This window comes from Ceratotherium simum, chromosome 29 (genome assembly GCF_057802395.1).
Source record: "Ceratotherium simum simum isolate JZ-2026a chromosome 29, ASM5780239v1, whole genome shotgun sequence".
Lineage (NCBI taxonomy): Eukaryota > Metazoa > Chordata > Mammalia > Perissodactyla > Rhinocerotidae > Ceratotherium > Ceratotherium simum.
In genome coordinates this window covers 9,577,450-9,604,247 of record NC_141928.1, presented here as the reverse complement: position 1 = coordinate 9,604,247, position 26,798 = coordinate 9,577,450, and the positions used below count along the sequence as shown (strand labels likewise).

Sequence of the window (26,798 nt, the reverse complement as noted above, 5' to 3'; positions counted from 1 at the left end):
ACATTACATTTGTCAAAAACAGCCGCATGACCATGCCTAACTTCAGAATCTCTGTAGCTTACAACAAGAAGGGTTAATTTCTCACTCATGTCATATGTCCTTTGTGAGCCGTTTGTAGCACTACCCATTCTTCATTCTGCATTATCTTCATGCAAGGATCCAGGCAGAGTATCCCCATTGGTGACAAGATCTTGCAGCAGAGGGAAAGAACGATGGTTCTTAAAGCTCTGCTCAGGAGTGTACACATACCTTCCACTCATGTTTCAGTGACCAAACCTGAAGTCCACGGGGCGGGAAGTACAGGCCTTTTACAGGGAGGGGCAGCAAATTGTTGAGAACCATAATAGAATGCACCACACTATTTCTAGCAATGCTTTTTGCCTTAACATCTATTTTGTACAATGTTAATATAGCTAATACACCCAGCATGGAATCTCTTTTGCCATTCTTTTACTTCAAATTTTCTATCTTTGTGTTTTAAACAGTATATAGCTTGATTTTTAAAAAAATCTGGTATTACAATCTGTCTTTTAACTAGAAAGTTTAAGTTCTTTAAAACTATATTTATTGTGATTACTGATACATTTGGATTTATTTTTCCACTTTATTTTGTGCTTTGTATTTTTTCCACTTTTTATGTTTTTTTGTTTCTGCCTTTATTTCCTTCCTTTCCTTTTTTTTTCGTGTGAGGAGATCAGCCCTGTGCTAACATCTGCCAATCCTCCTCTTTTTTTGCTAAGGAAGACTGCCCTGGGCTAACATCCGTGCCCATCTTCCTCCACTTTATATGGGACACCGCCACAGCATGGCTTGCCAAGCAGTGCGTCGGTGCGCGCCCGGGATCCGAACCGGTGAACCCCGGGCCACCACAGCGGAGTGCGCGCACTTACCCGCTTGCGCCACCAGGCCAGTCCCCCTTTCCTTTTTTTTTAAATATTATTTTTCTTTTTCTAATTTGGCCTATAACTCTATTTTTATTCTTTCAATGGTAAGCTTCAAAATGTTAGTGTTCATATTTAATTAAAAGTCTAATGCTAATCAATATGTTTATGGACAGTGCAAAGATCTTGGACTGATTGAACTATTCGCTCCAATTCTTCACTATCCCTGTATGCAAACCCTTTGTCATAATCCTTTATGGCTTCTTCCTACTATAACTCTGGACTCTGTCATGTGACTTGCTTTGGCCAATAAGATGTAAGAAGAGCCTTGAAAATGTGCTTGTACATTTCCATTGCTCTCTTTTGTGTCCCTGCCATTGCCATGAGAACTTGTCCCGACTACCTGGCTGGTGAGTGAGAGACCCGTGGAGCAGAGTCAAGGCCCCCAGCAAGGCCATCCTAGATCAGCTGACCTCAGACATGTAAGCAAGCCCAGCCAAGCTCGGCAGAGCTTCCTAACCCATCCCTAGCAGACACCAGATGTGAGCAATAAACAAATACAGTTGCAGCTTTCTGAGGATTTGTGGCTGTTATGTGCTAGATAAGTGACACTCACTTTATAATGCTTTAACTTCAATAATCCTCTTATACTTTATAAACTACCATTCCATATTATTGTGGTTTTGCCTTTTTTAATCCCACAAATTATAAATTGTTCTCATTATTTGCCCCTGATGTTTGTTTATATTTACCATGTTTGCCATTTTATTTGCTCACCAATCCTTATTGTTCCTCAGATCTTCCTCCTGGGATCATTTTATTTCTTCCTGAAATATATCTTCTAGAAGATCCTACAGTTAAGTTCTGTTAGTAGTAACTCTTAGCTTTTCTTGATCTGAAAAGTATTTTGTTTTCATTCTTAAAAGATTGTTTGCTAAGCATACAATTCTAGGAAGACAATTGTTTTCTCTCATCACGTTAAGGCTATTATTTCATTAACAAAGTTATTTCATGCTATTATTATTATCATTGTTCCCATTATTGCCATCGAACAGTTAGGAATTAGTATCACTGTCATTCCATTGTAGATTGTCTGACTTTCCTCTCTGTCTGCTTTCAAAATCATCTCTTCTGCTTTGGTGTTATGTAGTTTCACCAGACTAAATCTAGGTTTTCTTTATCTTTATCCTATTTGGGACTCGTGTTTCCTGAGGATTCTTATTTTTCATCAATTCTGGAAAATTCTCAGCCATCATTATTTGACAAGTGCCTTGCTCACATTCACTTTACTATCATTTTATTTATTTATTTATTTATTTATTTATTTGTTTATTTATTGAGGAAGATCAGCCCTGAGCTAACATCCATGCCAATCCTCCTCTTTTTGCTGAGGAAGACTGGCCCTGGGCTAACATCCATGCCCATCTTCCTCTGCTTTATATGGGACACAGCCACAGCATGGCCTGACAAGTGGCATCCGAACCCGGGCCGCCAGCAGCAGAGTGCGTGTACTTAACCGCTACGCCATGGGGCCAGCCTCTCACATTCACTTTATTATCATCTTCCAACAAAACTTCTAACATATGATGGACCTTCTCACTCTTTTCCATTTCTTTGTCTCTCTGGGATGCTTTTTGGGTTATTTTCTGCAAATCTATATTTTAGTTCACTAATTTCTCTTCAGCTGTATCTAATTTGGTATTTAACCCTTCCAATGAGCAATACATCTAAAATGGATCTGCCTCTGCTGCTTGTCTTCTCTGCTTATTTCCTCATGGGTTTTGCAGTTTTTGATTGTGAGTTCATATTCCTTTGGAAGTCTATCGTGGGAATTTTTTGAGGTTGATAGTGAGTTCTTCCAGAGAGGACTTGTGTTTGCTTTGGCCAAGTACCATAGGTACTAACTGCCCAGGTCCATTTTAAGTCGAAATGTTCAGCTTGTGGGCCTTTGGACCATGCAAACAGTCTTGCCATGCATCCACTAGGGAAATGCTTTACCCCTCTACCCAGAGCCAAGGCAGAGAAAGACAACTTTCCTTGCTGCCTGCCTCTGAAAGGCAGATTTTTTTTTCCTCTAGTTTATCCTTCCCCTGAAGTTATATTCCTTCTTGGGTTTCAACCTGATGTTCCAATTTGGCTCTCATCCTGCCTGGATCCACGTAGATGCCCTTACAGCTGGTAGCAGCATCACAGTTTACCTACCTCCAGAGATGATTTTCAAAATATTTGTCACTATAGCACACGCACCAACCAATCAAAACAGGTACAGACTGCGCCTGTGTGTAACTTCTGACCATCAACTCTTAACTTCCTGGTCCTGTGTTTCTGCTTTCTTTCTGGCCCCAGATTATTTTCCTGACTTTCTCACAAACTTATCCATGCATTTAAAAGGGTGTTTTCAAGATTTATCCTACCAATTTTATATATTTTGTGCTGTTATATTTGGAGATATGTAGTCTACAATATTGCTAGACATAAAGTCCAAGTAAGAAGTTTATTAGGCAACAAAACATCCAGGAGTAAATAGTCCAAAGCTGGGACTGTAGCTTAATGTCATGTAAGACCTAGGCTTTCTCAATCTTTCTGCTTTACCAGCCTTAGCATTTGCTTGTCACATCAAAGGCATATGATGGTAACTGAACTTCCAACCTTCAGGTCTGCTTAGAGGCAGGAAGAAAATAAAAGTGGCAAAACACTTAAGGAGCATACTCAACTAGAAGTCCTAGTGGACTTTGTAAAAAAAAAAAAAAACTTTTTCAGAAGCCCACTAGATGACTTCTACAATAAGCATTATGGGACAGAAGTTGGTCACATGACTATGCCCAGTCCAACTAAAGACAGTTAAATTTTTTCAACTATACCATGGCGTGAAAGCGATACGCAATCAGTAGAAACCATACTTGGAATTTTGGTCCTTTCCCAGGCTAACCATGTGCAGTAGGATACTCTCTCCCGCTGGGCAGCGGCAGCCAGCAGAAGCTCCCAGTCGGCCACAAGATCGAGAAGGCAAACAACCGATACACTTACAAGCCTTCTGTACCCATACAACCATTCTGTTTTTCACTTTCAGGACAGTCTTCAATAAATTACATGAGATATCCAACACTTTATTATAAGATAGGCTCTGTGCAGATGATTTTGCCCAACTGTAGGCTAATGTGAGTGTTCTGAGCACATTTAAGGAAGGCTAAGCCAAGCTACGATATTTGGGAGGTTAGGTGTATTAAATGCATTTCAACATAGGATATTTTCCACTTACGATGAGTTTATCGGGAGGTAACCCCATTGTAAGTTGAGGAAGATCTGTACTGGCTAATGAGAATGAGATTACCATGAATAGTCTGGACCAATTATGAGTCATTCCCTCTAGCTAGGGTGATGTCCCCTGAGATCAAAGGTTCTTCTCTGGTATCTGAACAAAATGAGGTTTTTCTTAGGGGGGCCCAGCACAACGCCCGCCACACAGAACGCGCTGGTCCTTTTACTCAACATTTACTGAGCATCCACTACGTGCCAAAGGCGCTGTGGAGGCAGAAATGGATTTGACAGAATCTCTGCTACGCAGGCTGAGATTGGTCAAGGTTTAAAAAGGGTTTAGTGCTCGGTATCAGCTCCCCACCTGCCAGCCCTGACCCCAGCGTCCCTAAAGCTCATCTACCGGCTCCAGTTGACACTGCGCAGGCGCCGGCTATCTCGGCTCGCTCTCCTGACGCCCCGCCCAGAACGTGAGTCCGCATGCGCACACCGCTTTCTCTCGCTGACGCACCCCCGGAAGCACTGGCAGTGTCGGGGGCGGGGCCGGGAAGCGTTTCCGGGGGCGGGAAGCGCAGGCTGAGGCGGTCGCGGCGGCGACGGCTTGAACGGGCCTGGCGGCTACGGTGGAAAGTGTCCCGCGGGCGGGCTGTGTGAGCACGGAGGCCTTGGCAGGTACGGCGGAGTCGGGACAACGGTAGCGAGGAGGCAGGGAAGGAAGCCGGAGAGGTTTAAGGGCTTCTCTGCAGGTCCCGGCGCGCGCGCCGCCGGCCCCGTTGGGCCCATTCCGCCAACCGGGATGCTTAAGTCGTGCGCGGGCAGTTGGAGTCCCGGCGCCCCGACCCCGACTCCTGCGGTCTCCAGCCAGCCCGACGCGCGTACCGCGACACCAAGGCCCCCGAGGCAGCGTCTTGCCCAAGGTCACCCCGCGGCGGCGGACCTCGGCTGACCAGCGCGCTTAGAGATCCCGCCCCCGTCCGTCCGCTGGCCTTTCGGGGGCGCCGGGTGGGCTTGGCGGCCTCGGGTTGGAGCCAGAGCCGGGAGAACGGCTGCGCCCAGACTTCGCTGATTCTCTCTCTCTTTACCTCTGTTTTCTCTGTTGTTGTCTCTGTCACCTGTTGTCACCTGCCCTTTTTTGCCTCTCAAGTCCGCGCTTGTCAACTTTGTATTTCTCTCCACTTTGTCTCTCTTAGGATCTGGGCCCTGTGTTTATTTCTGTCTGCACCTTGCTTCTGTAGTCTTCTGACCCTGTGTTTCCCTTTCTGTCCTTACTCGCATTCACGGCCTGCCGGTCAGTCCAGTTCTTTGGCCATCTGTGTTTCTCTCTCTGCCAATTTTACGTCTTTCTTGTTTCTGCCTCTCCTAACTGGGTTCGTCTGGGTGGGGCGGGGCAGGCCTGCCTGGACCTCTGAGCCGTGGAAGGTGACTCATGACCCCGTGAAGCTTCCTGCACTGGTGACATTCTCAGTGACTAGACTGTAGTCTGGCCTCAACTCTGACAGGTGTCGCTCAACCTAAGTGTCAGGGTGCAGGAGCTCCTGGCAAGTAGATAGGAGACCATCTCGGGGCCAAAGTAGCTTGATGAATCCTTGCCTTTTCTTTCCGGCACAGCTCCCTACTTCACTTTGTTCCATCGGCTTATCCCAGGATGGTCTCCAGGGCTCTCAGGAGCCTGCTCTTTGAGTTACAGCTGTTAACCAGGCCTGTCCAGAGGCTAGCAAAGGGTCAGTCAGATCCTCTGCCCCTTGGGGCTCCTGGAACGGTAGCAGAATTTCTGGGAGAGCTGGATGCTTAGTTCAGACTTTGTCATATGGACAGGTGGGTTAGGAGAAACCTAATAATTTGGGGTTCATTCTTTGCTTTACAAATGTACTCACTAGAGAAATAAGCCAAACACAAAAGAACAAATATTGTATGAGTCCACTTATATGAGGTATCTAAAATAGGCAAATTTATAGAGGCAGAAAGTTGAATATGGTTTACCAGCGGCTGAGGGGAGGAGGGAGTGGAGAGTTACTGTTGAATGGATACATTGTTGTAGTTTGGAATGATGAAAAAGTTCTGGAAATGGATAGTGGTGATAGTTGCACAACATTGTGAATGTACTTAATGCTACTAATTGTACACTTTAAAATGGGTAAAATGGGGGCCGGCCCTGTGGCTTGGTGGTTAAGTGCGCGCGCTGCGATGCTGGCGGCCCGGGTTCGGATCCCGGGTGCGCATCGAGGCACCACTTCTCTGTCCATCCTGGGGCCGAGTCCCACATGCAACAACTGGAAGGGTGTGCGGCTGTGACATACAACTATCTACTGGGGCTTTGGGGGCAAAAAATAAATAAAATCTTTAAAAAAATAAAATAAAATAAAATGGGTAAAATGGTAAATTTTAAATATGTGTTACCACAATACAAAAAAAAATTGCTCATTGGAAACACCTGGAACTAACAAGCTCTTTGAAAATGTGATTTTAAAAATTGATTCTGTAGCTTTTAGGAACATTAAGTTGCACCTACGTTTATTGATGCCTGCTCTCTTCACAGCCAAGGTCTTTAGTAAAGGAGTTTGTTTAAAAGAATTCGGTTAAAATCTTCCTCAAGTTTTCTACTTGCTGCAGGTTCCCGCCCCGGCTCTCCTCCCTCTGTAGTCCTTGGGTTTAGTGCAGGAATCTGCTGCATAAGTAGGAAATTTGAGGAAGAATTTACTTTTCACATGAAAAAAACTCTTCAGGTTGGAAAAATAGCCCTTTTATTATAACGCAAAATTATGTAGTATTTCTTGTGTGTTTTCTGATAGTGGAGGCCTTTGTTTCAGGTTCTTGTTTAAGCTATCAATTTGCCTGTACGGTAGTTTATCAAGCCGTCTTATACAGCTGCTGAGTTGCTACCGTGTTGAATTCTAGGTACCATCGATTATTTTATGTATTACCAAAGGAAGAGAAAACACTGCCAATTAAGCTATGACATGCTTTATTATCATTTAGGTTTTCAAAAATTCTTATTGAAAACATTTTCAGAGTTATTTAGGCATTTTTAAATAAAATATTCTAATGTATATATCAAAAGAAAAAATAAGTGAAATAGATTGGTTTAAAGTGTTCATTAAACTTCTTAACATTCCTACTCTTTTCAATACTTTTCAGTTCAGAGTTGCGTCCATACTTTTCCCAGTGTTGGCCTTTATGCCATCAAAAACGTTGATGAGCCTCTCGGGAGTGCCCTATCATTGTCTCAGGCAGTGACAACTATTAAAATTTCCACCTGGCCATCACGTCCTGATTTCAGAAATTTTAAAATGTGCCTCTTAAAATCAATTGAATATGCTCTATGTTATTTTCATGAACTTTTCCTTTTTGCGTTATTTATATTTGCAGTTAGACTAGAAAGAGGTTTTTGTCTTATTTGTAACATATCGAGGAAAAAAACGTTTCCTTTTGTTGGTATTAGTTAATAATTTTCATGAAGTGAGTACTCTTTCTGCCTTCTGCTTTGTTGATTTGAGCTTATTATCCTGAATTCTAATGAATATGAGGGTGCAGTTAAAAACATTTCCTCAGCTTTATTGTAATGTAATGGAAGGATGACTGATAAGTGAGGAGTTAGTGGCCAGAACAATACTTTCTCTTTTGAATCTCAAAGAGTTTACCACAGTGGAATGTTTGCCCTGAAGTTTTAAATAAAATGTTCAGCTGTGACTTAAAGGGAGACACGAATCAAACTTCGTCAAGTAGGTAGCTTGTTTTTTAAAAATTCTAAAATAAGTTTTACTAAATTGTTTGTCTAAAGTGTTCCAATTAGGAGAAAATATAGGGATGCTGATTGACAATGGTCTGGAGACTGAAAACACTTTCCAAAGAATATTTTAATTCTGCAGAATTACATAGGCATTGACCAATGTGCCATGATAACGTAAGGTGTTAACATTAAAGGGAGCTGGGTGAGGGGCATATGGGAACTCTTGGCGTTCTTGGCAACTTTTCTGTAAATCTAAAATTATTCGAAAATTAAAAGTTTATTTAAAAATAGTATTTATTAGCAAGGCACATGTACACAGTGAATGGCACTAACAACTCTTACATTTTCAACATAATTTTTCCTTTCAGAAGTCAATGTGATTTTAATTTGAAGCAAAACTGAGAAATGGGTTCCTGTTCCTCATTCATTCATACTGCATTTTGATGGCCATGGCATAAGAAACTTTATCCCAGGAATACGACTTTGCATTAGGTAAGCTATAAACTTGCTAAACGTACAATTTTTAGAATTATTTACTAAAATAGTTTCTTTTTCAGCAAAAATAATAATGTAATTGTATTTAGTGGCTGTAGACCAGAAAGTTCTTTTACTTCTCTTCTGGGGAAGAGATATTGCACATTTTAAGGCCATTCGCTGCCATACGTTGTTGTACTGTTAGAGCATTTAACTTCAGAGAAAACTTTTCTGCTAAGTGACTTTTTTTTAGCTTAGAAAAATATTAGATTTGGAATTACACTTCTGTTTGAATCCTGACATACAATTTCTGAGATATGTGACCTTGGGCAAGTCTTTTAACCTTCCTAAGTTTCAGTTTACTCATCTTTAAAATAAGTATGATTGAGGGCCGGCCCCGTGGCTTAGCGGTTAAGTGCGTGCGCTCCGATGCTGGCAACCCCGGTTCAGATCCTGGGCACGCACTGATGCACCGCCTCTCTGGCCATGCTGAGGCCACGTCCCATATACGGCAACTAGAAGGATGTGCAACTACGACATGCAACTATCTACTGGGGCTGTGGGGGAAAAACAGGAGGAGGATTGGCAATAGATGTTAGCTCAGCGCTGGTCTTCCTCAGCAAAAAGAGGAGGATTGGCATGGATGTTAGCTCAGGGCTGATCTTCCTCACAAAAAAATAAATAAATAAAAATAAAATAAGTATGATTGAGCCAGCCCTGATGGCCTAGTGGTTAAGGTTCGGCCCCCTCCTCTTCTGTGACCCAGGTTCGGTTCCCAGGTGCAGAACCACACCACTTGTCTGTCAGTAGCCATGCTGCGGCAGCTACTCACATAGAAGAATTAGAAGGACCTACAACTAGGATATACAACTGTGTACTGGGGTATTGGGGAAGAAAATAATAATAATAAAATAAAATAAATCTGATGATACAGGTGTTACTGAACCAGGTTTGTTTTTGCCAGTCTCCCAGAAAGCCAATCACAGAAACGAGATTGCAGCAGAGAGGATTTTAATCACAAGGCAGCCAAGTGAGGAAACCAGAGAACAAGTCTTAGATCCACCTCCTCGAAAATGTGGACTCGGATATTTATGGGGTAGGGGGACAAGGAGGTGTGAAGTGTGGAGATAGATGATTGGAGATGAGAAGAGGTGAGGTAATTGATGATCTGCACAAGCATAGTCAAATTTCATGGCTCTTCATAGGACGCGTGTTCCTAACATGACGGCGTTAGCATGATCTGAGGATGGAGTTTTTAGCCTCTTGACGTCAAAAGGTCACTTATCGGGCACCTCTGCAGGCCCAGTTGATGAGTTGGTGGTCTCAACACACCTGAACTGGACAAGGGGGTCCTAATTCCTGAAAAGCAGCTCAAACATATGTTACCATGGTGACCCAGCCAGGGAGATGTTATCTATAGGAACCTAGTGGGAGTCAGTTAGTATATTGCCTTAGCAGCACAGTTAACAATGGGCGGGTGAACAACTAAAAGCTATAATTAGTAATTGCAAAAAAAAAAAAAACAACTTTAGTTACTAGCTACCTAATCATCCATGGCTAACTGCTTACTGGTTTCACAGGGGTATCACAAGACCCAAATTTACTCAGTCTGCTTGGTGAACTGTAAAGTATTTGACTAATGTAAAGAATTTTGGTAGGCATGGGGTATGGGTATTTTTATACATTTGTGCCAGTCTTTAGATTTACTAAAGTAATATTTACTGTTTAAATGTGCTCGCTGCGGTAAGCATGCAAATTACCATATGCTCTGATTAAGAGATCTCTGGAGGGCTTCAAGACAAGTAGCTGGTGGGTCTGCTTCCCTGTTATATTGCTGTCATCTGTGTTTTTAGGATACGTAATTGGTGTTTAAATAGTGTATAAAACTTGACATACAGTTCTTCAGCTGAATAATAAATACAGGCTACTATTATACTCATTGAAGTTGGAAGGGATCTTGGAGGTAATCTAGTTCAGTGATTCTTCAATATTTGCCCTTCGTCTTCTGCTTTAAAAAAAGCCAGATAGGGCCGGCCCTGTGGCTTGGTGGTTAAGTGCGCGCGCTGCAATGCTGGCGGCCCGGGTTCGGATCCCGGGTGCGCATCGAGGCACCACTTCTCCGTCCATCCTGAGGCCGAGTCCCACATACAGCAACTAGAAGGATGTGCAGCTATGACATGCAACTATCTGCTGGGGCTTTGGGGGGAAAAAATAAAATAAATAAAATCTTAAAAAAAAAAAAAAAAAAAAAAAAAAGCCAGATAGCCTCCATGAACCATGGAGGGAGTGAGCTGGGCTTGGTGTGTTTGGTTTAGAACTGTTGGAATTTTTTAAAAAACTATGTGCAAAGTGATGTATAAAATTGCCAGTACCTCATTAAGTCTGAGGATGGTGAATAATTTGCTCTAGAGTTTATGAATGCATTGTATGTTTTAGATTATTTCAGTTATTTGTGAAAATCAAATATTCACCTTTACCTTCCATACTGTCTCATCTCTCAGGCTATAAAGGGCCTGAACAAGAGTTTTGAATTTAAATTCCAACTTCACTGCTTACTAGTTATATGACCTTAGGCAAGTAGTTTAGCCTCTTTGTTTATTTCCTATTTATACAATAGGAATAAAAAATATTTATTGAGTGGATTGTTACGAGGATTAAATGAGGTAAAATACACCAAGTGCTTTGCACAGACTCTTGTACGATGCATGCATTTAATAAATAGTAGATGCTGTTATTATTCCTGCTAATTGTGACATTTTCCTGGTTACCCAGTCAGGAAACTTCAGAGTGGGTATTGGTAACTAGTTTACCTTGCATTACTCTATTTTTTAAACAGCTTTATTGAGACATAATTCATATACAATTAAGAGTTTTTTAGTATATTCAATGGATTGGATACCCATCACTACAATCTAATTTTAGAATTTTCATCCCCCCTAAAAAAAGAAAATAGCAGTCACTCTTCATTTCCTCTCCCCGTAGTTCCTGGCAGCTGCTGATTTACTTTTGTATATGGATTTCCCTATTCTGGACATTTCATATAAATGGAATCATAGAAGATGTGGCCTTTTGTGTCTTAAATTCTTTCACTTGGCATAATGTTTTCAAGGTTCAGCCATGTTGTCACATCTATCAGTACTTCTTTTTTATTGCCAAAAGAATAGCATAATACAATAATACACACATAGTACATAATAAAATGGAATAATATTCCATTATATGGCTATACTGCATTCTATGTATCCAGTCATCAATTGAGAATATTTGGGTTGTTTCCATTTTTTGGCTATTATGAATAATGCTGTAATGGACATTCATGTGTAAGTTCTTTGTGGACATCAAATGTTTTCATTTCTCTTGGGTATATGCCTACTAGTAGAATTGTTGGGTTACATGGTAGCTCGATATTTAACTTTTTGAGGAACTGCCAAACTGTTTTCCCAAGTGACTACACGATTTTACATTCCCACCAGCAATGTCTAAGCATTCCAATCCTTCCATATCCTTGCCAACACCTGTTATTATCTGTCTTATTTATCATAGCTGTCTGAGTGGGTGAGAAGTGTTATCTCATTGTAGTTTCGATTTGGGTTTCCCTAATGAATAATGATACTGAGCATTTTTTATGTGCTCATTTGTGTATCTTCTTTGGAGAAATGTCTATTCAAATCCTTTGCTCATTTTTCAATTGGATTGTCTTTTTATTATTGAATTTTAAGAGTTCTTTATATATTCTGGAGACAGGTCACTTACCAGTTTTATGATTTGCATATGTTTCCTCCCATGTTGTAGATTATCTTTTCACTTTCTTGATGGTGTTGTTTGTACCTTACACTACTCTTGCATCTTCCTGCCTACCAGTTCAGTTAATCCCATCAATTCTACCTCTCTGTTTTCCACGCTCACTGATACTTTCATTACCTCTAACCTAGACTATATTTGCTGAAATCTTATAATTAGCCTCTGCTTCAGACTTGTTGCTGCTTTAAGTCCATCAGCAGATTATCCTTCCTGAACGTATTTCACAGCATATCACTCAGAAGTTTTGGGTGCTGCCCCCAGTGCCTACCTTTAAGGCTCAAACTCGTCTTTCAGCAGGATAGTCTTAGTCATCCTTTCCAGGTTTATCTCCCATCACTCTCTGTCACTGGTAGAAGGAAGCACAGGTGATGATCTGTGTTACTAGGAGTGGTCTTGAATGGAAGAGAGCTGAGAAAGAGCTTGTGAGATGGCTTTCTGGTGGGAATTTTATCATAGCCTAGGATCTTGCCCTCAGTGTGATGGGACCAATAACTCAATTTCTTCATGCATCACACTCACAGTGTACTCAACCCACAAGAGATTAAAGTAAACAAACTGGAATGCCATGTGATTTATAATTTTTCTTTCTCTGTTAATAAGTGAGATAGGCTTATAGTTTTTTCTTTGTTGTCTAGTTTTGATACTAGGGTTTTATATAAAAATGATTAGTAAGTTTCTTCCTACCCTTATTCCTTTGCCCCCTTCTTCCCCCTCTGAAACAGTTTATATAGCATAGGAATTAGTTATACAGAATTTTCTCATAAAATATTTTAGGCCTGGTGTACCTTTGGAAATAATTTGTACATGTTTTGTAATTTCTCCACAATTATTGATCTGTAGAGATTTTTTTCTTCTCAGGTCCGTTCTGACAATTTACATTTTTCTATAAAACTTTTTATCAGTGAGACTTTAAAATTTATTAGTGTGTTGGGGCCGGCCTGGTGGCATAGTGGTTAAGTTTATGCATTCCGCTTCAGCGGCCTGGGGTTCACCAGTTCAGATCCTGGGCACAGACCTACTCACCACTCATCAAGCCACGCTGAGGCGGTGTCCTGTATAGAAGAGCTACAACTCTACAACTATGATACACAGCTATGTACTGGGGCTTTGGGGAGAAAAAAGAAAAAAGAGGAAGATTGGCAGCAGATGTTAGCGCAGGGCCAGTCTTCCTCAAAAAGAACAAACAAACAAATAAAAATTTATTAGTGGTAATTGTCTTCTGTTTTTAAAAGTTTCTGTAATGTGATTGCGTTCCATTTCTTATTCCTAACTGTGAATTTGACACTGCAGTTTTAATTTCTTCATTGTTTTAAGAATTAAGAATTTTGTTTAGGGCCGGCCCCGTGGCTTGGCGGTTGTGTGTGCGCGCTCCGCTGCTGGCGGCCCGGGTTTGGGTCCCGGGCGCGCGCCGCCGCGCCGCTTCTCCAGCCGTGCTGAGGCCACGTCCCACGTACAGCAGCTAGAAGGATGCGCAGCTATGACATGCAACTATCTACTAGGGCTTTGGGGGAAAAATAAATAAATAAAATTATTAAAAAAAAGAATTTTGTTTAATTATTGAATGTTTGAGCTTTTTAAAGTTTATCTTTAGTATTTCTAGATTTATTACATTGTATAATCACATGTAATCAAATATGCTCTATGTATGCATTTCTGCTTTGAGAAATTTATTGATGCTCTCTGTGGCTACTTATATGATTGTTTTTGTAAATATCCTATGGAAACTGAACAAGAAGATGTGTTATTTGTAGGATACAGAGGTTGTATGTTTCAGTTAAATTATCATTATTAATGACACCATCTGAACCTCTAGATCCTAGTTATCCTTTGCCTACTTGATTTATTAAGGATTAAAAGATACTTAGATTTTTTACTACAATTATGTTTCTCTCACTGTTGTTTTGTTTTTTGAAGACTATACTACATTTACACATAAAAATTCACAAAGTAACCCTCATTGTGAATTATAGAATTCATCAATTAGTAAACTTTCATCCCATTTGATGCTTTTTACATTGAATTTTACTTTGATAGTGATAGTTTTGCTTGACTTATTTTTGTTTTCATGTACCTGTTCTTTTTACTTTTGACCTTTTTGGTGATGAATTCTATCAGCTTTTCTATGTCTGAAGAAGTATTTTGCCTTCATTTCGAAAGATATTCTGATTGGATATAGAATTCTAGGTGCACAGGTTTTTTTTTTCAGTGTTAAAAATGTCTTCTGTCTTGAATTGTCTCCTGTCTCCTGACTGACTTTGTTTCTGACAAGAAGAAACATTGTGTCCATTGGTCCTCTGTACACAATGGATCTTTTTTCTCTGGCTGCTTTTAAGATTTTCTCTTCATTGCTGGTTTTTGTTGTTGTTTTTTTTTATATAATTTTATTTATTTATTTATTTTTCCCCCAAAGCCCCAGTACATAGTTGTATGTCATAGTTGCACATCCTTCTAGTTGCTGTATTTGGGACGCGGTGTCAGCATGGCCGGAGAACCGGCGCATCAGTGCGCACCTGGGATCCGAACCCGGGCCGCCAGCAGCGGAGTGCACACACTTAACCACTAAGCCACAGGGCCGGCCCTTCATTGCTGGTGTTAAGTGATTGGATTATGATGTGCCTTGGTGTAGTTTTCTTCATGCTTCTTGTGCTTGGGGTTTATTGAGCTTCTTGGATCTGTGAGTATCATCTTCATCAAATTTGGAACAATTTTGGCTATTATTTCTTGAAATAAATTTCAGCCTTTATACACCCCCCTCTCTCCTCCTTCAGGGACTCCCAACTAGGCACCTTGAAGTTGTCCCACAGCTCGCTGATGTTCTGTTCCCCCTTCCCTTGGGGGGGGGGGCGGTGTGTGTTTTTTCTCTCTGTTTTATTTTGGGTTGTTTCTATTGCTATGTTTTCAAGTTCACTAATCTTTTCTTTTGCAGTATTTTGTTACTCCCATCTAGTGTGTGTTTGCTTGAGTCTGTAGAAGTTCGATTTTGGTCTTTTTATATAGCTTACCTGTCTACCTTATATGCTTAATTTTCCTCTATTTTCTTGAACATACAGAATATAGAATTTTCTACCAATTGTATAAATTTGTCATTTCTTTATCTGTTTCTATTGATTGATTTTTTTCTCTCTCTCTCTCCTTGTTATAGGTTATATTTTCCTGCTTCTTTGCATGCCTGGTGATTTTTTAATTGGATGCTAGTCATGAATTTTACCTTTTTGGGTTCTGGATATTTTTGTATTATGTAAATATATTCCAGCTTTGTTCTGGAACACAATTAAGTTACTTGGAAATAGTTTGATCCTTTTGAGACTTGTTTTTAAGCTTTGTTTAACAGGACCAGAACTGCAGTTTGTGTGGGGCTAATTTGTCCCCACTGCTGGGGCAAGACTCTTCTGAATACTCAAAGTTTTCTATGCAGGGGAGTTTTCTTCTATTAAAATTTTTATTTGATATTCCTTCTGCTCCATTCGTTTTGTTCTTTCTCTCAAGGACACTAATTAGCCGTACATTGGATCTCTGTTCTCGGTTCTCCTGTTCTATTATCTTCTCTTGCTGTTTTCATAGTTTTAGTCTCTTGCATTCTAATAATAAAGTTCCCCCAAAGTGGCTTCCACATCATTGGTTCCATTTTCTGCAGTTGCAGTTCTGCTCCTTATTGCCTATTTAAATTTATTAGTTTCCTTACATCTTGTCTTTAATTGTCAGCTCTTTTTTTCATATCATTATGCTATTTTGTCTTATCTTCCTTATAGTTTATTCATAGAGACCATGTTTTCATAAGTTTGTGGAAAACAGTTTAAAAATGCTATCTAAACTGTACTCTTCATCTATCCCTTGCTATTTTCTTCTTCTTTGTTGTTGTAGAATCTATTTACAGACGCATTTGTTTACAGAATAAAACCAATAAAATAAAAACCAGTAGTTTTATTCTGTAAACAAATAAAACTGTACTGAATACAGTTTTATTCTGTAGTAAACGGTTTTAGTCTGTTCATTAACTCTTTAGAGGGAAACATTCTGTTTGAGTCACAAATTTTCCCGCTTTGTGGGTGATTGCTTTTGGGGCCTTCACTATACACCTGCATGCTGTTAGAATCAACTCTCAACTCTTGAGCTGGAGGATGGGCTGAACCATATTGACAACAGGGGTTAGCTTGAGTGGAGTGACTGGGGCGGGAGGGTAGATCTTAGGCACTGTGAGGAGAGCTCGAGCTCTGTGCACTTCCTTCTATGTTGGTGAAATTGTGATGCCAGGGGCCTCCTTTTGTCTCTTTGGCCCAGTTGGCTATGTCTTTGCTTCTTTCTTGGGCTACTAATGAGCCCACTCTCTCCTGTTAAGTTTTTAAAAGATTTCTGCTGAGGCAATATGCATCTTTGGTATCCCTATGCAGCCACCTCTGAATGTTGTCAGTCTGCAGGACTTTTTAGCTATAGGCCTTCCAAATTTGTGGTCCTCTGTCAGCATTGCTGCTCCTGTACCAGGATTGCTTGGTATAGCAGGTGGAGTTGCAGGGGCAATGTCTCCCTGTAGTCTGGCCTGATCTTCACTATATCCTTGATTAAAGTTTGTGGCATATAGATAACTTTGATCCCTCCTTTCTGGGACTCAGGCCGCTTTTTCCATATTTCTTAGATTATTTTGGTTAAAATGTGGATGGAAGGAATTATATGCTATTCTCAAGGCTTCCTCTTACCCTGGTGACACCCAAATTTCTAGTGACGGGATATTTAACTGTAGGGTATACCTGGTCCCCTCCTCTGAGTTCCTCCTGGATTTGTAATTTCTTGTGGTGCTTTTATCAGGCTTTGCCTTGAATAATAGGGTTGTATGCATGTTTTTTTGTCTCCCCTAGCAGATTAAAAAACTCTGGACAGTGACATTCCTTTATCATCTTAGAAATCCCCCACAGTACCTTGCATATAGTGTTTTATGTTGTGGGGTTTTTTTATGTTTTTTTTTTAGTGAGTTAATTACATCTATGAAAGTCTTTTAAACAATTGAAACAGCAACTATGCTATTAATATAGGTCACAGCTGGCTGTGAGTTTGTAAATATTGCTTATGTAGCAGGAAAACCTGTAGGAGATGTTCAGGCTTTGCATGTTACTAAGGTCAGGGAATATGTAGAAATGCCACACTCGCCCAAAGTTAAGGGCGGAAGTCAGAAGCTTATTAAATTACATGGACTATTACCACCTTTACACAGTTAAAAATGAAGTTACGTGACTTTTTTTCCAGTTTTTTTTTAATATGTGGTAAAATATATATATATATATCATTCAGTGTGCCGCTTTAACCATTTTCAAGTGTACAGTTTAGTGGCGTTAATTACAGTCACAATGTTGTGCAACCAGCACCATTTTCTGTTTCCAGAATTTTTCATCACCCCAAACAGAAACATTCTGCTCATTAAGCAATAACTCCCATTCCTCATTACTCTGAGCCCCTTATAACCTCTAATCTACTTTCTGTCTCTGAATTTGCCTCTTCTAGGTATTTCACGTAAGTGGAATTATACAACATTTGTCCTTTTGTGATTATACAACATTTGTCCTTTTGTGTCTGGTTTATTTAAGTTAATGTTTAGCATGATGTTTTAGCATAGTGTTTTCAGTGTTCATCCATGTAGTGAGCATGTATCAGAACGTCATTCCTTTTTGATGGCATTCTGTATGTCTTTTAAGAAGTATAATTGATTTATAATGTTATTCAAGTCCTCTGTTTCCTTACAGATCTTCTGTCTGGTTTTTCTATCCGTGATTGAAAGTGAAGTATTGAAGTCTCCACATTTTATTGTAGATTTGTCTCTCTCTTCAATTCTGTTCATTTTTGCTTCATATGTATTTCTCTTGTTAGGTGCACATATGTTTTATAATTGTTATATCTGCTCGATAGATTGGACCCTTTATCAATATTTTATGTCCTTCTTTGTTCTTGTAACCTTTTTGACTTAAAAATCTATTTTGTCTGATAATAATATAGCCATCCCAGCTCTCTTTTAGTTAATATTTGCATGGAATATCTTTTTCCATCATTTTACTTTCTCTCACCTCTTTGTGCTTTTATATCTAAAGTGAGTCTCTTATAGACAACATATAGATAAATCATGTTTTTTAATCCAGTCTGCCTTTTAGTGAGAGTTTAATCCATTTACATTTAAAGTATTTACTGATAAGGAAGGATTTACTTCTACCATTTAGCTGTTTTCTCTATATCTCGTATGTTTTTTGTCTTGAAGTCTTCCCTAACTGCCTTTTAAAAATATATATATATATTTTTTGTATACCATTTTGATTCCCTTCTTTCCTTTTCATGTATATTTTAGTTATTTTTCTAGTAGTTCCCTTGAGGTTTACAATTAACATCTTAAACTTGTAACAACCTAGTTTGACTAATTGAAACTTAGTTTCAATAGTATACAAATACTCTGCTCCTATACATCTCCATCTCTCTCCCTTCATATTGTTATTGTTACAGATTACATCTTATATATTGTGTGTCTATTAACATAGATTTATAATTGTTGTTTTATTCATTTGCCTTTTAAATCATACAAGGAAAAAAGAGGAGTTGTAAACCAAAAGTATAATAATATGCAGTCCCTAGTATATGGTAATTAACTCAAGAAAGGTTAGTTTCTTCTCTTGGCATCTCTCCCTCTCTCTCTCAAAGATAACTTTGTTTGATATCTTTGTTTGGGTTGTCTGATTCTTTTATCTCATACTTAGAAAACCTGGCAGTTAGCAATGTTTGGATAGAGTCTTAGAGCCAGGTGACAGATAGCACCTATAAATCTGTTGGGTTTTCTGGTTTGTTTTAATTTACTGTGGAATTACGGGGCGTGAGCAGGATCTCCAGCAGAGTTCATCTTGTTGATTGCTATTGTTAGGTATCATCTCTAATGCTTGACATACCCCACAATGTATATTTACAGTAACAACACAGGTAATCCCTTATTCTTTGTTATAACTTTATCTTCAGATTGAGTTCATTCAGTAACAGGGACAATATTTACTATCCTCTTGGGTGTATAACTTTTTAAAGAATTTGGAGACCACCAAATAGAAGGAATACTTTACCTTACCGATCATTCTGCTTCACATTATCAGAAGCTCTTAAAGGGCTAAAATTCTAACAGCAACTTAGAGAAACCCATGTTATTTGGGGCTTTAGTGAGTTTGCCCTGTGGTGCTGAAGGACCAAAGGCATGATTGTTTTGGCCCTGCCACTTCAGCCCCTTGGCCCCCTCACTGGATTCTACCCTGGTGTCTCCTGTCAGTTTTCTGCAGTTGCTGAGTTCATTCCTGCCTCAGAGCCTTTACGTATATTTTTCCTTCTTCCCACGATTCCATCCTCACTTACTTTCTCACCCCAGCTTGGCAAATGTGGGTTGAATCTGAGGCCTCCTAAAAATTCTGTCATTTTGACAGGTATCATGTTTGTTTTGACTAGAAATATTTACTTTGTTATATTTAGGGGATTTGTATAGCTTACAAATATCTCTGTGGATTCTATTCTGTCAGTCACAGACAGGGGCAAAATCAAGACTTAATACCGTGAAGAGTGGTGGGTGGTTCCTGCTTTGGCACACTCACACACCTGCAAGCCTTGCTCTGGGGAATGAATGCTCCACCCACTGGTGCCCACGGGCAAGGAGACTTTACAGAACTACGGAACTTGTCTTAGTTTTCGTAGTGATCAATAAGTTTCCTTTTGGGCTGGAATTAGTACTAATTTTTCTTTCTCTTGTAGCACTGAACAAGATTTGTGATGAAATGGAGCCTGGAACAAACTCTTTTCGAGTAGAATTTCCTGATTTTTCCAGCACCATTCTGCAGAAACTGAACCAGCAGCGCCAGCAAGGACAATTGTGTGATGTCTCCATTGTTGTCCAAGGCCACATTTTCCGGGCACACAAAGCTGTTCTTGCTGCCAGTTCACCCTACTTTTGTGACCAGGTACTCCTGAAAAACAGCAGGAGGATTGTTTTGCCTGATGTGATGAACCCCAGAGTGTTTGAGAACATTCTCCTATCTAGTTATACTGGACGTCTAGTAATGCCTGCTCCAGAAATTGTTAGTTATTTAACAGCAGCAAGCTTCCTCCAGATGTGGCATGTGGTAGACAAATGCACTGAGGTTTTAGAGGGAAACCCTACGGTCCTTTGTCAGAAGCTAAATCATGGCAGTGACCACCAGTCTCCCAGCAGCAGTAGTTATAATGGCCTGGTAGAGAGCTTTGAGCTGGGCTCTGGGGGCCATACTGATTTCCCCAAAGCCCAAGAACTGAGGGATGGAGAGAATGAAGAGGAGAGCACCAAAGACGAGCTGTCATCTCAGCTCACTGAGCACGAGTACCTTCCCAGCAACTCGTCCACAGAGCATGACCGGCTCAGCACTGAAATGGCAAGCCAGGATGGGGAGGAGGGGGCCAGTGACAGCGCTGAGTTCCACTACACGCGGCCCATGTACAGCAAGCCCAGCATAATGGCTCACAAACGCTGGATCCATGTAAAGCCCGAGCGCTTTGAACAGGCGTGCGAGGGCATGGATGTGCATGCACCCTACGATGAGCACCAGGTCACTGAGTCCATCAATACCATGCAGACAGAGCACTCAGTCCAGCCTTCAGGAGTAGAGGAAGACTTTCACATCGGGGAAAAAAAGGTGGAAGCCGAGTTTGACGAACAGGCTGATGAAGGCAATTATGATGAGCAGGTGGATTTCTATGGCTCGTCCATGGAAGAGTTCTCTGGAGAGAGGTCTGATGGGAATCTAATTGGGCACAGACAGGAGGCTGCCCTAGCAGCAGGCTACAGTGAGAATATTGAAATGGTAGCAGGGATTAAAGAAGAAGCTTCCCACTTAGGATTCTCAGCCACTGACAAGCTGTATCCTTGTCAGTGTGGGAAAAGTTTCACTCACAAGAGTCAGAGAGATCGACACATGAGCATGCACCTTGGTCTTCGGCCTTATGGCTGTGGTGTCTGTGGTAAGAAATTCAAAATGAAGCATCATCTCGTGGGCCACATGAAAATTCACACAGGCATAAAGCCGTATGAGTGTAATATCTGTGCAAAGAGATTTATGTGGAGGGACAGTTTCCACAGGCATGTGACTTCTTGTACCAAGTCCTATGAAGCTGCAAAGGCTGAGCAGAATACGACTGAGGCTAACTAAAAATAGGATCTGGCCCTTGAGTGGCAGGCTCAAAAATAAACTATGGTAATTATGCAAATCTGGGCACAGATGATGCGTGCTACTTGCTATTATGAGAGAAGCTTAAAAAAAAAGGAAGATATTTCTGAAAGACCAGCTCTAAGTAGGCCAATTAAAAAGTCTAATTCCTCAGATTTGTATGTTCCAGTCCAGGCCTAGAGGGGGTGAAGGGGGTAGGTTCACCCACCTCCCAGCTGGCAAGGTAAACCTTGAGGCCCATGTGATTGAGGCAGGTGGACTTGGTGATAGAGACACCTGCAGTGGGAACTGGATTCCAGCCCCCCAGTTCCATGTCAGGTGGCAGCAGTTTTTGATCACTCATATTACAAGGTCATGTTGGAATTTCATTTTGCTCTTCCTATAGATACTTAGGTAATGTGGATTTGTTTTGGTAGCTGCTTCACTGAATGAAATGCTACTTAGGTAAAAGCTACAAGTAATGTGATTCCTAGGATGAGAAATTGATTAACAGCTCTTTTGTCTGGTTTTATTCTTTCTAAATGGTATTTTAATTAAAACTATGGAAATACTAAGAGGATGACATTCTAAGTATGAAACAAATAACATGGTACAAGCTTCAGTTTCTGTAAGATGCCGCTGTCACAATGTATTTCAGACTCTTGATAAGGCAAAGTTTTGTATTTTAGTACTAACATTTAATTTGAGCAGTTGTATCTAATTGTAATTCTCTAGAGTGCCCGAGATAGGTATTTCTAATTGGTTTGCTGTCCCAAATCCTGTTTGCTGAATTGTAGCATCCACACAATGGGATTTGCTTTGACTCTGACCACGGTACCATTGACTGCTCCAGGCGTTTCTCTCACAGATTATGGTGCTTCCCAAAGAGGCCACAGTTATTGGGAAGGAGCCAAAAGTCACGGCTGAAAGTTACCCATGGACTTTCAGGAGTTAGTAGTGTGCTACAGTGATACTTGCCGAGTAGCAGAATTTTGAGTGGCAGGTTATACTTAGGGGGGAAAAAAAAACAACTGGCCAAGAAGAGAGGAGTCTTGAAAATACACTGGTGGGGGAGATACTCTTAGAGGGGTACCCTGAGCTGATACTGCCAGTTCTTTAGGAGTGCTGGAATGTGTTTTCAAAGGGGGAAAGAAGGAGTCCTAATTTTAGAAAGTAGTCTACAGATTCATGCTCCCAAATTATAGATAAAGCTGCATAAATTTACAAGTCCACATAGCTATACCTACCAAAAAACAACAAGAAAAGCAGCTATTCTGAGACCTTTTCTGCGGATCAGATGTTTTAGGTTAAAAAGGAAGCATATATTCAGGATGCTTGTAGGCTGTGTAATATACCTGAAGTTATCACCAGGGTAGATCAGGGTGCTAGTACTATGTCAACTTTTCCGTAAACTTACTGGTCTGTTACTTCCACATGGAAACTTTTTTTCTTTAAAATAAAAATAACTCTTCTTGGATTTGGGGTGAAATTTTGTTTTAAAAGTTTGGCTTTGCTCTAATGTGATAGACATTGCTGGCAATGGCCTCTGATCCTCAAGCTCCAACCACCAAGGCATTTGCTTGTTGAACGTTGTCTGGAAAGGGGAAAGAAAGTACTTATTTACCAGTTAACTCTTATAATCAAGATTACAAAACAGGGATCTGTTCATTAACACTGTATCATTCTTGATATATAAAAAGCACTTTGTATTTAAAACTTTATTATAAATATATATATATTGATTTTTTTAACCTAGAAACTAGATATTACCTCTTTGTTGTTTGCCACGTTAACATCCTCTTCTCTTAGTGTTGACTCTTCACCAGTTAGCAGTCCTTTCTCTGTGTACCTGACGGAAGTGTAGAGAGGTGACTGTACAGGCAAGCTCCATTGCTTCTTCTCTTTTCCTCACGGTAGAAGCCAGTGGGTTTTAGGTGTGATCCTTGCCATTATGTGTGAGGAGAAGTTGTTTCATTATTGCAACTAATTTCAGTACTAACGCAGTGAAGCCGTTTTGTTCTGCCCAAAGCTGATCTCTCTCTCCCAGGTATTAGCACACCATTTTCTGCCTGTTTGGAAAGTTTGATGTGCTGTTTCCATTAAAGATTATATTCAAATAAGCATTAGGACGTTTGGGAAGTCTGAGAGGTAAAATAAAAGTATTCTGGAAAAATCATGGTCCTTCAGTTAGGCTGAAATCAACACGGCACCCTCGTCATGAGTAACAATGAAGAGCTCTTGTTCAGCCAGGAGTGGTGGGCAGCCCTTGGGTGGTAGTTTTGGAAGCAGTCAGTTGTGCTGGGACTTATTTAATGTGTTGTGAAGAGAGGTGTATCTTTTATGGAAATTCTTACATGTACATCAGCTACTAAATGTAGAATTTAAAGTATAAGTTCCTCACATCTGCTGTTGTTTTTTGTGATAGTTGGGGTTTCCCTAAAAATTAGGGTTGCTAATTGGGTGAACCAGACCCTGTGAGATGGTTGGGCATCTGAAATGCTGGCCGTGTTCAGAGAGGCAGGGGAAGGGGATTGCCTTAGTTTGGATATTAAAAGTGAATTTTTATAAACTCTGCTTTTTAGGATTAGGAGATCATTACTACCTTTTTTTCCTGCCCATCCTGGGTTGGATCGTCTCTCTCCTTAGCCTCAGTACAGCTTTAGAAAATCTTTATCCTTCCAAATGAGTTTGGATAGTTGTGGGTAACATTTTCCAAACAGTCTTTCAGGGATCGTGTCAATGGCCTACAACCAAGGTATTTGTCCCTCACTTTGAGTCTTAACTGTGGTTTTTCTCTAATCCCAGTGGGAAAGGGCTTCAAGGCACCACCAATGGTATTTAATATTAGTACCTATACTATGCCTTTAATTTTAGATATACACATGACAATAATCCACTTGGTAAAGACATATCACTGGCTAACTAAGGAAGGACTGCGGTAGCCTTTCCTCGAGGGTTGAGGGTCACCCTCATGCGCTTCTGGGCCCCAGCCTGTTGATTCTGATTTCTAGATCTCACTTTGCTCCAGTCCCTTCTTTTGGCCACTACTTTCAAAGAGTCTGCCCCAAAGGGTCTCCTCCATTCTAGTGGGCATTTGCAGACTAAACTGACCCTAAGCTGACTTCTAGCTATTTGGGAAAGCTGCTTAGTCTCGGGGACTCCTTCCTGCGGAGGCACGCACAGCCCCAAGCTGCTGCGCACGTGGAGGCAGGCAGAAGCACAGCTATGCTTTCTCTGGAAGGAGGGTGGCTGCGCCTCCTGGGTGAGGCTGGAGAGGACTCCATCACACCAAATCCAGGTGTTTGCTTTTATAAGGTCTCTGATAATTTAGGAATGCTAGAAACCAAGCAACATGCTACCCCACAGCCCGCATCTGTGCCACACTAATTTTGTGATTTAATTGCTTTCATGGGTGACTAACTTTGTTCAGTGAAACCAGGGTTTGTTTGTTTGGGTTTTTTCTTTGCTAGTTATATATTTAAAGGTACATATTTCTTATTTCAGATCTCTACTGATAGTGCCCCATGGGAAGATGCTGGAACACATTTTGCAAATGTGACTTTTTTTTTTTTTTTAGTGTTGCTTGAAGCCTGTGTCATAATGTCAGTTGCTGCTGCCTTCTTTCCTTTTATGAGGTTCCCGATGTTTCTTCCAGAAAATTACTTTATTTATGCAAGTCAGGTGACTCTTACACCACAAAACCATTTGATGATAAACAGATTATCATTAGGTGCATATCTTATTGATATTTTGTGAAATGTTATGCCTGTGTTGCAAAAGTTGAATAGTTTTGTCTTTATATATTGCTGTCTTCAGTGTACAGCATGGTTTTACTTAATTGAATGTTACTGTTTAATATTTTCTTCTTATAGAAGAGACCATGCCCTTTTGTATGACATGTTTTAATAAATGTTATCTGTCAACTTTGTAAAAGTTTTGTTTTTCACTCTGAGGATATGACCACATGTCTTTGTTTTCATTCTGGCTTTTACCACCTGATAAAAGTTATGTTGTGGCCTTTTGATAAGTAAATGACAAATAGAGAATCTGATCCAGTGGGTAGTGAGTGACCCTTTGCTGTGCCGGGCATAGATGATGATCTCATTTTAACCCCCACCAGCTCCATCAGGTGTTTGTTTAGGTGAACTGGGTAATCTCTCTTTGCTCCTCCAGATCCCATTCCCACCCTGTGCTCGCTCTGGAGCCTGGCCTCTGTGGACCTGTCCTTCTGGCTTCTGGTCAGGATTTACCAGAGACACTAGAAGGAGCTTGGCAGATGAGGAGAGAGAAGTCGGGGAATTTGCTCCCCGGGCTCCTTCCTGCCAAGGGTGGGTTGACAGTGGCTGGGCTCCTCTGCCAAGGAAGACAGCTCCTGTCAGGCAACTTCACGGTTTGGTAACGACACCTTCCCCGTGCCCTTTCAAGCTGAGGATTGGTCCTGACTCCCTGTATCACCAGCCCTTGAGGGCTTCACTGTCCCCATAGGAGTTCCTTAACCCTGCCCATGCCCTTTGTAAATAGTCCCTTTATGAAACTCGTCCGTCACCCCAGCTGAGTATGCCATCTGCTTCATGCCAGGGCCCAGGCTGATGCTGAGGTATGCTCATTTCACACACAAGCCTGCAGTGACTCAGAGAAGGTAGATGTGTTACCAAAGGTGGTGCAGTGACTGCGGGGTGGAGCTGGAGTTCAAGTGCAGGACTTCATGGCTACAACACATGGAGGTAGTTTTTTCCCCTGCTCTGTAATGCCTCTATCTATGCTCCTTAGTTGGGTGTCTGCCTCACCTCTCTTTGCCCGCCCCCACCCCCCAAAAAAAACCCTGGAGAAACAGCAACATTGCTCTTTAAAAGTGCTGTAGGCACTGAGGGCCCCGCATATTTCCTAACAATGGCTCATTACCAGAGACACTGCTTGTTTTAGACCAAACTTAACCATCTTCCCACACAAGCCTTCTGTTTCCACTGTTTGTTGTGAGGCTTCTTCCCCTCCCCATTGCTGATTTTGAAGCCAACTACAGGTTGCCTCGGCTAGCTTAGCCATTCTCTGTGTAGGAAGAAGTCCAGAAGAACCATTTGTAGCCTTTTTTGAGGTGGAGCCTATCCATCCTGACCAAGGGCAAACAGCTCAGGCCCTGTGGCATGGTGACCCCTCTGACCCCTACTTTCACCCCTCCTGGGTCCCCTGCCGAGGCCCCTGGTGACCAGCAGTCCAGCCCACTGAGGAAGCAGTCTTCTACACATGGCTCCTGCAGGGGCGGAGACCCCTGGGGTGTGAAGATGAGAAGCACGGCGTTCCGTTCCGTATCAGGAGAAAGAGAAAGATGAAGTGGCTCATTTGTATTTGGGAACAGAAGCGGGTGGGATGTGAGGGGTGTTACCCAGATGGAGCATGTAACACCTGTGCAGTTTATTTAGCTTTCCTCGCCGTCAGTTTAGGGACTGCTTCCCACCAAACCCCCAGAGTGTTCCTTGAGACAGTCTCCAT

General features: G+C 41.1%; 1 protein-coding gene across 2 annotated transcripts; it reads left to right on the top strand.

Moving 5' to 3' along the window:
* The first annotated feature begins 4,705 nt into the window (after nucleotides 1-4,705).
* Nucleotides 4,706-25,244, top strand: ZBTB43 (zinc finger and BTB domain containing 43). 2 transcript variants are annotated; one of them, XM_004423466.3, is made up of 3 exons: nucleotides 4,706-4,808; nucleotides 8,232-8,355; nucleotides 19,888-25,244. In XM_004423466.3, exon 3 carries the CDS (start codon nucleotides 19,911-19,913, stop codon nucleotides 21,312-21,314), a length of 1,404 nt encoding a protein of 467 aa, XP_004423523.1. In that variant the 5' UTR covers nucleotides 4,706-4,808; nucleotides 8,232-8,355; nucleotides 19,888-19,910; the 3' UTR covers nucleotides 21,315-25,244. The 2 variants fall into 2 exon arrangements, with proteins under 2 accessions (XP_004423523.1, XP_087275202.1); XM_087419076.1 differs by lacking the exon at nucleotides 4,706-4,808 and adding an exon at nucleotides 4,910-5,951.
* The last annotated feature ends 1,554 nt before the right edge of the window (nucleotides 25,245-26,798 follow it).

Coding starts and splice junctions, on each gene's coding strand:
- ZBTB43 (XM_004423466.3), top strand. CDS start 19,911: ATGGAGCCTGGAACAAACTCTTTTCGAGTAGAATTTCCTGATTTTTCC.